Below are 14,509 nucleotides of genomic sequence, written 5' to 3'. Positions count from 1 at the left end.
GTAAACAGTTGTACCAATTCATGAAAATGGAAAAGCGAAACCATAGTTAATGGAAACAATGTTTACTAAACACTTGCAGCTCTCAATGGAAATGGAAAAGCAAAACCATTGTTAGGTCGGTTTACAATTCATAACTACATCATACCGATAACAGTTACAACACTGGGTAATAGTTAATCGAACGAACCTCATAGCTGAATAACGAAATGGAAAAAAAACACTTATGGTCAATATAAGAACCGCTGGTTCACCATTTATTTGCAAAATACAGTTAAATAAAACTTACTACGAAAACAATGAATACAAAACTAAGACACTAACAACCATTGCAAGCGCCCAACTAGTTGACAGATGGTATGACTTACTCATCTCCTTATTCTCACTCTTCAACTTCAGTTGGGCTTCCAAATCTGTTATTTTGTTTAAGAAAACTTGAATCTGCAATGGAATTTGTGGTTCCAATGTATTTATTCTCTTGATCAAACCAGAGATTATCGCTTTCGATCTTTGACACATCTCATGATCATACCAATAGAAGCTCGAACAAGCAGTACCCTGATAATCATTTTAATATAATGTCATTTTACCAAAGGATGCACACATTATTAGCTGAATTAATATACAATTTCAACAGCTTGCTTGATATTGTTGGTTAGAATTAATGAACCATTACTGCTTAATGAGTTGCTTTACAAATTAGTCGAACGTCTAATAAAAATTCTCATTCTTTTTTATGTAATGATTGTTATAACAATATAACTATCCAATTCACAGGCACACAATTATCATATGATTTAAACAAAAACAGTATTGTTATATATCCAAACGCAAGGGAGCATATATTACCAATAAATCAGTGCAAAATAAGGATACATGATTACCCCGCTGTGGACATGATAAAAAATTATGCCTAAAAGACATGATAACATAATATTTGCGGATCGACCTGGCAAATTATTGGAATAGAAACATCAAATAAAATCTCGTTATGTAGTTAATTATACTAATCTCTTCGACCAAACGAGGTTTTATTAGATTATTTAATATTTTTCTTTTGAATAATGAGCACTAAACAATATAAATTTAATTGGGAACATAATCTTTGTCGCGAGAAAGGTAAAATAAAACATTATTTGATACCCCACATATTAAACCATGTAGCGCCCAACCAGCTAGCACCACCGCCACTCCAGCGCAGCTCCGCTGTCCACCACCACCGGAAATGCCTTCACAATACCTCAAATCCACACCCATTCCCCGGTTCATCTCCCTATTATTGGTCGCATCTCTTCTCTCTCTACCAAATGCCGAAGGAATTGGCGTCAACTGGGGCACGGCGGCGTCGCACCCTCTGCCGCCGCACAAAGTGGTGGAGCTGCTGAAATCCAACGGCATCGCCAAGGTGAAGCTCTCCGACGCCGACCCGCTCATCCTCCAGTCCCTCTCCGGCTCCAACATCCGCGTCACCGTCGGCATTCCCAATTCCATGCTCCGCGGCCTCAACTCCTCCCTCAAGGCCGCCGAGAGCTGGGTCCACGATAATCTCACCCGCTTTGTCTCCGACGGCGCCTCCAGGGTTCTCGTTGAGTACGTCTTTCGATTAATCTCCGCCTTTCGTGCTTTCATTTTCGTGCAATTTCCGATTTTGATTTCTGTGTTGTTACAGTGAACTTAGTGACTGAAATGAAATAATTAGGCCGAAAAATATGCATCACTGAGAATTTTAAGAGTACTGTAGGATTCTCTCACCGTAGAAACAAACTAAGAATGAAAAAAAATTAAAAAATAAAAAATCTTCAAGAATTTCGATTTTCATGAAGAATTTAGGCATTTCCCCCTTTTTATTTCTTGAGCTGATGAAGATATTTTTGTTAATGTATTCTTACTTTGCTTTTCGGTTTCTCGTATCTGTATAGATGCATCAGTTCATTCATTTGGTTGATATCACGTATTTTTTAGTTTGTATATACAGTAGAACCTCGATAAATTAATAGTTGATAAATTAATAACCTCGGTTAAATAATAATTTCTCCATGTCCCGACTCAATAAAAATGTATTAAATTATTAGTTCGATAAATTAATATTTCACTAATTTAATAGAATTTTGCTAATCCCGACTGTATTAATTTATAGTGGTTTAATTAACTGTATTTGTCACGTATTAGTTATGCAAGTTCTTCACTCTGTATTTAGTCTCTTTTCTTTAGGTTTAGTACGATTTCTTAAGTTTAATGGATTGGTTTTTGACTGATTGTCTGTCTATCAATTGGCGTAGTTATGTTGCTGTGGGAGAAGAGCCTTTCCTCCAAACTTACGGTGACCAATTCCACCCCTTTCTCGTCGGAGCAGCTACAAATATCCAAGCAGCTCTATTCAAGGCTAAATTATCCGAAAGGGTTAAAGTCGTAACTCCATGCAGTTTTGACGCTTTCACATCAGATTCCAATCCGCTATCAAAATCCCGTTTCAGGCCCGATGTCAACAAAACCATGCTCGAACTCGTCACATTCCTCAACAAACACCAATCCCCCTTTTTCGTAACTGTTTCCCCTTTCCAAAGCTACATAAAAAACAAGAACCTCTCTCTCGACTTTGCGCTTTTCAGACAAACCCCACATGCCAAAAACAGCACTCGTAAAACCTACAAAAACCTCTTCGACTTGAGCTACAACACAGTTGTTTCTTCACTGTCTAATTCCGGATTCCCCCAAATGGAAATAGTCATCGGTCAAATCGGCTGGCCCACAGACGGATCCCCAAACGCCACCTCGTCACTCGCCGAAGAATTCACAAAAGGCTTAATCAACCACCTCCACAGCAAATCAGCCAAACCCTCGAACAATCAAGATTTGCCTACAGAAATCTACATTTTGAGCTTATTAGACGAAGATCAGAGAAACATATCAACTGGAAATTTTGAGAGGCACTGGGGCGTGTTCACATTCGACGGACAAGCAAAGTACCAAGTCGATTTGGGGCAGGGTTCGAAGAATTTGGCGAATGCGAGAGATGTTCAGTACCTATCTTCGAAATGGTGTGTGGTGAACAACAATAAAGACTTGTCGAATGCGAGTGCGCTTGCCTTGGAGGCGTGTGGTGCTGCTGACTGTACTGCGTTGTCGTTGGGCGGGTCGTGCTTTAACCTGAGTTGGCCGGGGAATATTTCGTACGCGTTCAATAGTTACTATCAGCAGCGAGATCAGAATTCGGAGAGCTGTGATTTTGGAGGGTTGGGATTGATTACTAGTGTTGATCCATCGGATGATGCTTGCAGGTTTTCTATTGGACTCAGGACTTCTTCTGCACTTTCGGCTTTGCATAGATCTTCGGTTTTCTGTTGGATAATATTGCCAGCAATAACCATGGTATTGTGGTTATTTTCAGAAAGATTGTAAGAGATGTTTCTGTTAGATACATGAGAAATTCGTGTGATGTTTCTTTGATGTTCAATGGTTAATAGTTTTTGTTTTTGTACCGGTAGTAGCTATTCTTCGTTTCCAATGTAGTAGTTTTAAGGATGCATGTGGTTAAATTCGTAATTTAGTCTTCCAAAATAGTGGCACTTGTCATCGTTACAGGCGGTCGGGGTTAGTTTAAGTCCAATGTGAAGAACTTGATGTAGAGCGAGTATATAATCCACGTGTATGATAGGTTTTTTTATCGACAAATTCAAGAGAATGAGCTATGTCGAAATACGTTTCAGGCTTCTTGCCTCTTGGATATACTTCGTGTAAGCACACCAAAACTTACACTTGTAGTACTTCGAAGAATATGAAGTATCCATTTTGAATGCCGCCATCTTTTGAGCAGCCATTTCAACAAACGCACATAAACAAACTCGAGTCCAATACTACTTACGTAAAACCTTGATGATATCAATCGTATCTTGTGAAACAAAAAATGCCAGTGAAAGAAAATAGTTAGCTTACTTGCAGTGTATACCATTTGCTGGTGCTACGACTGCAGGAAAACTCAATATGCTAGAGCAAAATTATGTTATATTGTGGTTTATATTTATTTTTTTGAAAAGAAAATCTTATCAGCTATTCATCAACTTATTTTATTTTATTTTTTAAAGATTTTTCGAAAAAAAAAATTCAATTCAACAGAACTTGTAAGTTCTTAAGCATCTTATAACTTATAAAATATTGAAAACTTGTATAGTTTAAAATTGAATAGATTGTTTATATCACTAAAAATAGTCTTTTAAAATACCTTTCCTTCGAGTTGCAATAATTCTTTCTGAGTTGCAATAATTCTTAATGATTAGTGAAGGAGCTTCACTTTAAGAATGGAATTTCAAAACAGACGGAGCCCTCTTACTCTAATAGTAGAAAATATGTACCACTTCTCCTAATGAGGGTCGGTACAAGTCGAGTAAGATTGTAATCTAATAAATGTCAACCTGTATTTAATAACCCAATTGATCAAGAAATTTCAAGAATATAGTTAATCTTCTTGTCTCCTCAATTAATTATTAAACATTAATATTATTACCCTTTTCTTTAAGTTCAAATGATTTTTGCAAAATGTGGTTGTTGTAGTTTCAAATTTATGCATTCTTTATTTCCTCAATTTTTAGTCCATACTTGCGTCTAATTTCCATCAGAAGACATTCACTCCCCCTTTTCACGTGAAACAGAATAAAGAAAGATTCATTACTTTTAAACAATCACAAAGCAGAGAGCATAACCTCTCAATCTTCGAGATTCATTATAGAGATTATGTTTATTATAGAGATTTAGATATCCTTTGGTAGGATCCGTGTTATATATAGCACGGAAAATCATCCGAGGAAAGTTGTTCAAACACATTTACAGCAAGTTGCAAAAAGTTTTAAAGTCCTAACAAATAACAAAAAAAAAACAAGCTAAAAGCCTCGTAACCAGTCCCTTTTCTTTTTTCATCACATAACAAGACAGAAACGGCAACTTTATTTGAGTTGAACACATTAATTGGACCAAGAAAAACTCCAGCAGTGCATGATGGATCGATTACCAGCTGCAATAGGTTTTTCTTCGTCGAGGAGAGTTTATAGTTTTAGGTAACTGGGCAGAATCTCCATCTCACTAGACGAAAGGTTCAATGAAGCTCCACATGAAACCCGAGTTTTCAAGTAAGACTAGCAATATATTTTACTTTCCAGTTGAGCTACCCAATAACTCTACAACCAATATACTTATATGAAGAAATTATGGATCCTAAAATCTACCGAACTAGAGAAATGCACATCATTTTAACCCAAATAGATAACCGTTTAAAAGCCTTTACTCGGCAATTAAAGAAAAAGTTACTTGTACCAAAGGAAGCTTACCAAGTTCCTGCATAAACTAAGTCGAAACGGGAAATAATAAAATACTACTCAAAGCAAGAAAAACCTACCTACACATAGACGAATAATAAAATCAAAGGATTAAAATGAATCATCTGTGTACCGAGACTTTACGACAACATGTTTCTATCAAGCAAAAAAAGTGGGCATGAGAAGTAATCATGAAAATAAATTCACAAAGATGCAACTCCGTTATAGAAAAAAAGTAATCAACGGAACTTTAGAAAGAAAGCAACACTCACCTGACAATTTCAACCTACCTTTAGCAGCAATTCGGATTATCCACTTCCCTCTATAAAAACATTCACACAGCTCGAATCAATCAATCCCAAGCCATGTGAGTAACACCCCACAGTCCCCACCAAGTGCTAACGAAAAGGTATAAAAACAGAGAAAAAGGGAATATTGCTCGGTGTAATGAACAACCTACCACTCGTCTCCTGTTAGAGAACAAATCCGCTAATGGAATAAAACTATAAAAAAAAAACTCTCCCACCACAAACAATAGTACATATATTTAGCCCTTCTCGAAGAGTTTAGTATGGACGCGAACGGTTTCCGCTATTATAATGTCTATCTGGACCTGAAGAACCACCGTCTCTATTGTTGTCTCTTCGTCCCCCATAGTTGCCTCTACCACCACCGCCGCTGTAAATAAGCAATTAATCAATACACATACACTTGGGATAATATAAATTCCAAAAATACAACGAAAACAATTACAGATTATTTCAAGATTTACATAAAGTTTGAATGCCGAAAATGCAATTCAAATTGCTTGAATGTAAATCTCGTTGCACAGTCATATGAGCTGATTTAAAGTACCATCTGTAAAAAAATAAGCTTATCCTCCAACTAACACATAAAAACCATGACGAGATTGCTTCAAAATACCGAGGGAAGATACATGTAAGTAAGAATCAAATGATTATGAGACATTGAAAAGCAAAAGTTATTCATAATCTAAAAAAAGGATAATTGAATCCACCCACTTAAAGAAGCAAAAGTGGATCTATGAGATGGTTATAACAAAGAGTGATAATGGAAGCTGGTGAATCCAAATTGCTAAAATTCAGTCCAGCACTATTAACAATGTAAAGATTTTAAACACCTAACTTACGGCTTTTTCTTAAGTGGTTCCAACCCAAAAAGAGACAATAGACAAGCAGAAACGAAAAATAAGTAACCATATCCTTATTCTTCTTGTACTGCTAGCATACACATACTTCCTATGCATATCTCTAAAAAATTCACTACCATGCTGTTCGAAGATCTCCAATTTCCTATTTTAAAAACACGCGTATATCAAACTAATTTGCTAACACGCAAGTATGTATATCGCCAATGGAGTCATAAATAAAAAAAATCTTTGACCCATGCCCTATTGTTCGCATCCTCTAATGTACCAAGTAAGCATAAATCCTACCATTCATTACATTTCTCAATTATATTAAACTCTTACCAGAGTTGAAAGCAACCATTATTCAGCTCACTTTATAATACATGGCAGTAAATAACACATATAATACAATTTAGCGCACATCAAAATAAAAATCAACCAATGTCAGTGCCTACAGAACAAACAACCTAAAGAAGAGACAGAAAACAAAAGGGTAAGGGAAACAGAAAGATTGGCTTACCCAGAACCGTACGTAGCAGCTTTTGGAGCAGATTTCTCAGCCATCGACACAGTTATTTTGTGCCCTCTCATGTCGTGCACTGTAAGAAAAAACCAAGTTAACTACTTGAAAAAAAAAAAAGGCATCAAAATACTCAACTTCATGAGCTTATCTGAATCAAGAACATACTATTGAAAAAACCACCAGCTGAATGTGCAGCAGATGGATCTTCATAAGATAAAACTGCATCTCCTTTGTTTTTTCCTTGTTCATCTGTATATATTTTGATGCTCCAGGGCCACTGATCCTTGTAACCTCGCTTCTGCTTGATTCTTGCAACCTACAAACCAAGTATAAATAATAATAATGATTTTTAGTGCAGAAAAAAGGTACTAGGCTCTACATGAAATATAGATGGCCTCATACACAAAAGCACATAATTTGACCATCATTTCAAACGACTGTACAAACTCCGCTCATATATGCATATATTTATTAACAAAAAATAATTCAAAGAACGAAGGAAGTTGTATTTACTTGGCCAATGCTCCCAAAAAGCTCCCTAAGCTCGTCAACAGTGACATCTGGCGGCAAATTCGATATATAAATCCTTGAGTTATCACATGTATCTCCACAGCTTTCGTCACACTGCTTCACCTTTTCAGTAGACTCCACCGGAGAACCACCACCATGACCGCCTGTGCTTCTAGGACCTCCACCATAACCACCAGGTGGGCCACCTCGTCCACCACCACGACTATCACCAAGCTTATCACCTCCATACCCAGCAGGGGCACCATACGATGGAGGATATGAACCAGGCCCACCTGTATAGCTTGTAGGGGGAGGAACCGCGTCAGTTGTACCATATGCATTAGGAGGCGGTGCATAGCTTCCACCACCACCTCCATAAGACGGAGCAACTGGAGGAGCCTGTCTATAACCACCATCATCCCTTCCTTGGCTACCACCACCATAAGAACCACCACTACCATTACCACCATCATAACCATTACCATTACGGCCACTGCCACCTCGATTGTTCTCATAACTTCTGCTATGACCACCACCGCCGCCTCTACCGCCACGGTCATCACCACCTCTACCGCCACGGTCTTCGCCACCAGCTGGAGATGGTGTACCACACTTGTTACACTCGGATCGCCGGGCAAAGTTCACATTCCCACAACTAAATTAAAATATGCCATAATCAATTACCGCCAATAGATAAAAGAACTCAAATAACTGAACAACTTTTCGATCTTTATAGTCAGAAATCTAATCATGCGCAACAAGTACAGCCAACAGATAAAGAAACTCAAATATAAAACTACCTTTTAACCTTCTTAGAGAAATCCATGTGTAGGCGCTAAGCTACACATTGGGTTCCAATATACACATAAATAAATAAAAATGTCATAAAATATGAAGGTTGTATACATAAACGCATCACATTATCAGTGTGTTTGTATCTAAGTTCAAATTGTTAGTGAACTCAAAATATGGTAAATCCAATAATTTCAAAACCCTCGATAAAACCCTTTTGTCATCCGAAACAGACATAACATATAAGGCAGAAAATAAACCAGAATTTAATCTTACCACCAGAAGCATGAAAGTAATTTGATTTAATTCCTTGTGAAAAAACAAATAGTTCCTAGATCTCAGATCAGTTGCATTTGAAACAAAATCCAAACACTTCCCATTTAATTGCAATGTTCATCATTTAATTTCAGGCACCAATTTAATAGGTACATTGTTATACTAATATCCTCGTGGAAATATTTGGTTATTTGGTTAACTATTTATACAGTATTTGTCATTATATGACCATTTGTATCTTTAACAATCTTGTCTCGACTCTGTTAGAAAAACAAAATCCGTTCTCGACAAGTACTGGAACTGAAATTTGACAAATAGCGTTGCTCCCTGAAAAGGCACGTCACCAAACAAAATCGAAAGGACTATTTTTATTCCTATTCTCACGTGTGGAAATAAATTTACTCCAGTCTTCTACGAAACAACATTGTTCACTTGCTATTAAACACCTTCTGGAGTTCACTTAAATAAATATACTTTAATGGAAAAATAGAATGTATGTGAGCTTTTCACAATAAAATGAGATTCATACCCAATTTTATCTCCATTCCTCAATATCATGTGGAGACAATATTATATTTTATAATAATTAACAGGACGAAGTTCAGATCTGCAAACAAGCTAGTTACCTTGGATCAGGGCAGCGCCAATCGCCTTCCCTGCCACTTCCACCACCTCGGCCACCTCCTCTGCCGCCGCCGCGATCTCCTTGGTATCCACCACCACCGCCACCACTTCCTACAAACAAAGTAAAGGATCTCATATCAGAAAGTTCTCGAGAAACCACAAAAACATAGCATCGAACATCTTCAAATTAAGATTTGTAGAAAAAAAGTAACGCAGCACAGACAAATATTAAACCCTAAGTACCTCTACTACCGGCGTATCCGCCGCCGCCGCCGCTACCTCCTCCTCCTCTTCCACCATAGCCTCCACCACCGCCTCCCTGGTTGCCGTATCCTCCGCCGCCACTATTTCCGCCATAACCGCCCCTACCACCACCACCACCGCCGCCGCCGTATCCACCACCACCGCCGTAACCTCCGCCACCGCCTCCGCCTTCTTGACCGTACATACCAGACATCGTGCTAGGGCAACACAGAAAAAGAACTGAAAATTCACTCCTCAAAAGAGAGTATAAAAAAGGGCATGGAGAAAACACAACTAGGTTTAGGGAAACACCCCTTATACCGTCTGTAGGGCGAAGATATTTTTTACTTTTTGGAATTCGATTAGATGGAGTGTTCCGCTGTGGTCGCGCACATCATAAATCTGTGTGTTAGCCAATTAAATTGGTCTTGTCACCCCCTAAAATTTTTCTATATACAAAAGTAATTACGTTTTCTTAAAAAAAAAAAAAAAAAGTAATTAACGTTGGGCAGCCAACTGACGTTTTTGTAATATATTTTTTTCTTTCTTTATTTTTTTTTTTTTAAATCCGTCCGTGTTGGATGATTAGTTCTGTTTTTCTATTAGGCTTTCAAATGTCAAGGACTCAAGAGGTCGGTCATTGGCTTTTTTTTTTAAGGATAAATTACACTTATACCCATAAATTATGCTAAAATAACTTTTAAAGTATATTTAGTATCGATAATTACAATTACTGCTCAGAAACATTGTTAGAAATTTGGGGCTATTAGTGAGAACCCCTTCTAGTATTTTTTTAATGAGAATGGATCCACCCACATTTTCCTTATTACTAGTAGATCCAGTTATGTTTTTTATTCCAAATTTACCCTCCCACTATTCACTCACATTACCAATTACTTGATCTTTTTTCTTTTCTTTTTTTCTTAACAACAACAACAACAACAAAATTTTAACCTTGTACAGCTCACCTAATTTTTATATCCAAAAATCTCATCGGACCCCCTTCTCTACTAACTAGATTCATTTTCAAGAACTCATCATCTCTCACAATGGCAACCTGCGTACTCTCCTCAAGAACAAAAGGCTCCGCTCCAACCAATCAATGCTTACGTAAATAGAACAAATTTTCTGATGTCGTTTATTCAACGCCCACTCAAGGCGAAGACGATGATTTTTTGCGACGATGAAGGCCGAGTCCGCGACTCTGTAACAGAAAAATAGAGATACGGGAAGCGGGAGAGTTGGCGGCGGCAGAGAAATAAGAACACTAACAAACGAAAATGGATTCGTTTCGTCAAACTCGTCGGAGGTAATGGAGATTTTTTTAGGGTTGAGGGAGAGATAAGCAGCGGCAGATATGGGTGCATGAAAAGGAACGACACGATTGAGATTTGATTAAGAATAGGTTTAAGATAACTGAAGGGTAATATAGATATAACACATATTGATAGTTTAAATATTAATTTAAATTATCAAATAAGGGGGGTTTCACTAATAATGAAAAGGGTGTTATATCCACCTTAATATAAATAAATGAGTTGGGAGGTTTTCACTAATTATCCCTAGAAATGTTAACGTAAAAATATATTGAATAAGTTATCCTGTCAGGTCACCTTTGGTTTGGCAGCCTTAATATTACTAATAGTCTGACTTTATATTTTACTAGCAATTCTTCTCGTGTGATGCACGGTGATCCGGGCCATTTTACCTCTACTAGAATATGAATGGACCTAGTTTAGTTAAGACCCAACTTAAAGGAATAAAAGTTCATAAGTCCAAAGAAAAGTCCAGTCGTAGTCACCTTTACGTTGGGCCATAGATGAGACAGATAAGACAACCCGAAAGAGAATGTTTGGCAAGGGAATAACCTCTCCTCATTTGAAAGTCACATCGCTTAGGCAGCGAGGTAAATTTACATCTCGTATGGAGTCTTTTACGTACCTCGTCCATAGGACTGGCATGAAGAAGACATTCGGCAGACTGGTACAACAGGTAAAAGAACCAATGACAACTGTCCACATGACAAAGTAGGGTAGTAGTTTGGCGGCGATATGAGCCTATGAAATGTTCCACGTGGTAAGAAGAAGCCCATTATTTCCTATTATAAATATGGCATTTTAGGGTAGAAAAAGGGTTGCCATTTTTAGAGAGAAAAACACACAAGAGTTCATACATGTATTTTTGCTCTCCGAATTAATAAAATTCCGATCAACTTATTCACCAGAGTTCCAATTCTGGCCAAACTGTTCTACGTTTCATTTTTTTGTTATTAGGACACACACACATATACCTATTGAAGGCTTATGTCTCTGGAAAAAGGTATTACTATGTAAGCCCATTAAGACCCTAAATAGCCTATACAACCTAAACATCCATATAAATAAAAGCCCAAATCTTATGTGACCAAATCGGCCACATCAAATGGCACCCTCTATAGGAACATATGAGTTATAAATGTGAGTTCTTTATTATTTTATTTCTTTATTCTTGAATTTACAGGTACAAAATGACAACGACAAAGGAAAATTTGGAAGCTCGTTTCTTAGAAGTGGAGTCGTCGACACCCCAGCGTGAAGATCCCCCGACACCAGCAATGTTTGTGGTACAAATGGCGCCGCCTAGCGAAGCCCCTAAAACTCCTCTATCATTTACGATGGAAGAAATTCAACGGTTAATCAACCAAGCCGTACAACAAGATCGGGTGAGTCGAAAGACAGTAAAAACTCGCCCACCCCGAAGCTCGGCCCCAATGATAGTCACTTAGGAAGCGAGATTAATCGTAGGTCCTTCTACAAGCTTGCTCGTTCCGCTTCAGCAACAACAGTGGGCCAATCCATTTTTGGCAGGAATCATGGCTTGCGACTTGTCGATAGGAGTTCGGGCCCTTGAACACCTCACATATAATGGGACGACTGATCCTTGGGATCATGTGAGTAGATTCCAGACCACGTCTTATCTACATCGATTTTCAAACGGAATCATGTGCCATGCCTTTGTAACCACGTTGCGAGAAGCAGCTCAACTCTGGTTTGGCCAATTATCAGAAGGCTCGGAGCGAGATTTTGAAATATTCAGTTCTATGTTGTTAAATCACTTCGCCAGCTCTAAGAAGCAGAAGAAGTCCGCCCTCACGCTTTTTAGTGTTTGGCAGAAGGAACATGAATCCTTAAGAAGTTCTGTGCGTCGACTCACAAGTGCCAATAGGGAGGTACATGGCCTTTCACAAGATGTGCTCATTAACGCCTTGATGCAGAGTCTGAAGAATGGCGAGCTCTTTAGATTGCTCGCAAAACGACCGCCATCGGCATACGATGAGCTTCTAAAGCGAACTGAAAAATACATTACTATGAAAGAGGCGAGGAAGAAGAAGGAGGAAGACGTAAAAGTGGTGTCCTCCCAGCGCGCCCTGACAAGGGTTGCGCCTCGGGATAGAGAGCCGGTCGACGTGCTCCCATTTGCGAGGTACCAGCACAAGAATACAGGAGACCCTCGGTACACTAATTACACCATCCTTAGTAAGACGCCAACCTTGGTACTGATGGCGATATAAGGAGGGCCCGGCATTCAATGGCCGACGACATACCAAAGAACGCCCCCCAAAGGTCCTAATGTAGGGGGCTACTGTCGATATCATAACAAATACGTCCATTGTAGATGAATGCAGCCACTTGAAGAATGAGCTGGAAAGGTTAGCTCGTTGGAACATATTAAAGAGATTCGTTAGGATGCGAGGGGAGGATCATATTCTGGATCCTCCAGCTTGGCGGCAAAGATCCCGGATAGGCCGATGAACCACATTAGAATGATCGTTGAAGGTCCTACTGATTGAGATTCCCATAGGGGTTGGAAGAAGGATTCTAGATCGACAGCAAATCCTGTTCCAGGGGGAACGAGTACACCAAGTCCAAGAAAGCTCGCCGGCAATCCATTTCGGCGAAGAAGACAAGCGAGGTGTGATTCACCCCCAAAATAACGCCCTAGTAATTACAGCTCACATCATGGGATAAGATGTATCTCGAGTGTTTATCGATAATGGTAGTTCGGTGGATATTTTGCATAAAGATTGTCTGGGGGATTTGAAGGTTACTCCGGTACGCACCCCGGTCTACGAATTTTCAGGCGAGGTGGAGGAGGCGATTGGCAAGGTAACCTTGCAGATCACCCTGGGAATGAGGCCTTTGACTCAGACCCACACAATACGTTTCTTGTTGATGAACACCCCGTCCACATACAATGTAATTTTGGGGAGACTAACTCTGAATATGTTCGAGGCTATCCCGTCAGGGATCCGGAACTAGAGAGGGATGAGGGACACCTTGCTGCACAGATCACCAAACAACAAGGAAAATTGCGTCAAATGGAGGAAGAACTATGGGCGGAAGAGTGGCGAATCGAAGTTATGCAATGCGAGCTTCGACAGTTGAGGGAGAATGCAGAAAGCTATAAAGGTCGCAAGAATGCAGGGGGACAGGGGTAATTTGTACCCCTCGCCCCCCGATTTGCAGAAGAAGGAGAAATGGGTCACAACCCAACTGTTCACAGTGTCGAAGCACATACCCGAGTGTATGTCTCGGCGACCCGAAGAACGACCAATTTTCATTGGCTCATGGGCTTCACATCCCAATAATTTGGTATAAGAAAAAAGATGTTAAGAGATATGTACATAAGTTTTAGGGTTAAAAACATTTTGCCACCTGTACTTTGCTCGTTTTCGCGTTTTGCCACCTTAACTAAAAAAAGTTGCACGAGCCCACCCAAACTCACTTTTTGGATACATATAACCACATAAGAAACCTAACTAATTGGTCACGTGTAACAGCTCATTTCCACAGCCACATGCAACAGTTCCTCCGCGTGGAAGAAACCTCATGTTTTAATTGTTCGAATTGAATTGGTAGGACGATTGGCCATGACGGGTGTGTTTTGATGAAAGCATGAAGGTGTATCGATGAATTAGGGTTGCACCGCAAAAGGAGAATTTTGGAGAAGTAAAGGAGAAGAAATGGGAAACCGGGAAAGAAAATGAGCTCAACCTCCAATCCCTAATACAATTACCCTAAATTGGTTATATTTGGGGCTCACGTGCAA

General features: G+C 39.1%; 2 protein-coding genes across 2 annotated transcripts; one reads left to right on the top strand and one right to left on the bottom strand.

Annotated features, from left to right (window-relative positions):
• The first annotated feature begins 1,057 nt into the window (after nucleotides 1-1,057).
• On the top strand, nucleotides 1,058-3,471 carry LOC105959666 (O-Glycosyl hydrolases family 17 protein). Its single transcript, XM_012983808.2, has 2 exons — nucleotides 1,058-1,587; nucleotides 2,277-3,471. Exons 1-2 carry the CDS (start codon nucleotides 1,223-1,225, stop codon nucleotides 3,394-3,396), a joined length of 1,485 nt encoding a protein of 494 aa, XP_012839262.2. The 5' UTR covers nucleotides 1,058-1,222; the 3' UTR covers nucleotides 3,397-3,471.
• A 2,034-nt stretch (nucleotides 3,472-5,505) lies between these two features.
• On the bottom strand, nucleotides 5,506-9,813 carry TAF15B (TBP-associated factor 15B). The gene is made up of 6 exons (XM_012983803.2): nucleotides 9,422-9,813; nucleotides 9,181-9,289; nucleotides 7,490-8,141; nucleotides 7,142-7,292; nucleotides 6,974-7,052; nucleotides 5,506-5,981 (listed from the first exon to the last, which is right to left on the bottom strand). Exons 1-6 carry the CDS (start codon nucleotides 9,633-9,635, stop codon nucleotides 5,870-5,872), a joined length of 1,317 nt encoding a protein of 438 aa, XP_012839257.2. The 5' UTR covers nucleotides 9,636-9,813; the 3' UTR covers nucleotides 5,506-5,869.
• Between the last annotated feature and the right edge of the window lie 4,696 nt (nucleotides 9,814-14,509).

Source organism: Erythranthe guttata, chromosome 14 (genome assembly GCF_056151865.1).
Source record: "Erythranthe guttata isolate IM_541 chromosome 14, IM_541, whole genome shotgun sequence".
NCBI lineage: Eukaryota > Viridiplantae > Streptophyta > Magnoliopsida > Lamiales > Phrymaceae > Erythranthe > Erythranthe guttata.
Note: the sequence above shows the minus strand (reverse complement) of the source record. Positions and strands in the feature narration are given on the sequence as shown.

Coding starts and splice junctions, on each gene's coding strand:
- TAF15B (XM_012983803.2), bottom strand. CDS start 9,635: ATGTCTGGTATGTACGGTCAAGAAGGCGGAGGCGGTGGCGGAGGTTAC. Junction 8,142..9,180: donor TGGCGCTGCCCTGATCCAAG/GTAACTAGCTTG, acceptor ATTTTAATTTAG/TTGTGGGAATGTGAACTTTG. Junction 7,293..7,489: donor TTTTTGGGAGCATTGGCCAA/GTAAATACAACT, acceptor CTTGGTTTGTAG/GTTGCAAGAATCAAGCAGAA.
- LOC105959666 (XM_012983808.2), top strand. CDS start 1,223: ATGCCTTCACAATACCTCAAATCCACACCCATTCCCCGGTTCATCTCC. Junction 1,588..2,276: donor GCCTCCAGGGTTCTCGTTGA/GTACGTCTTTCG, acceptor CAATTGGCGTAG/TTATGTTGCTGTGGGAGAAG.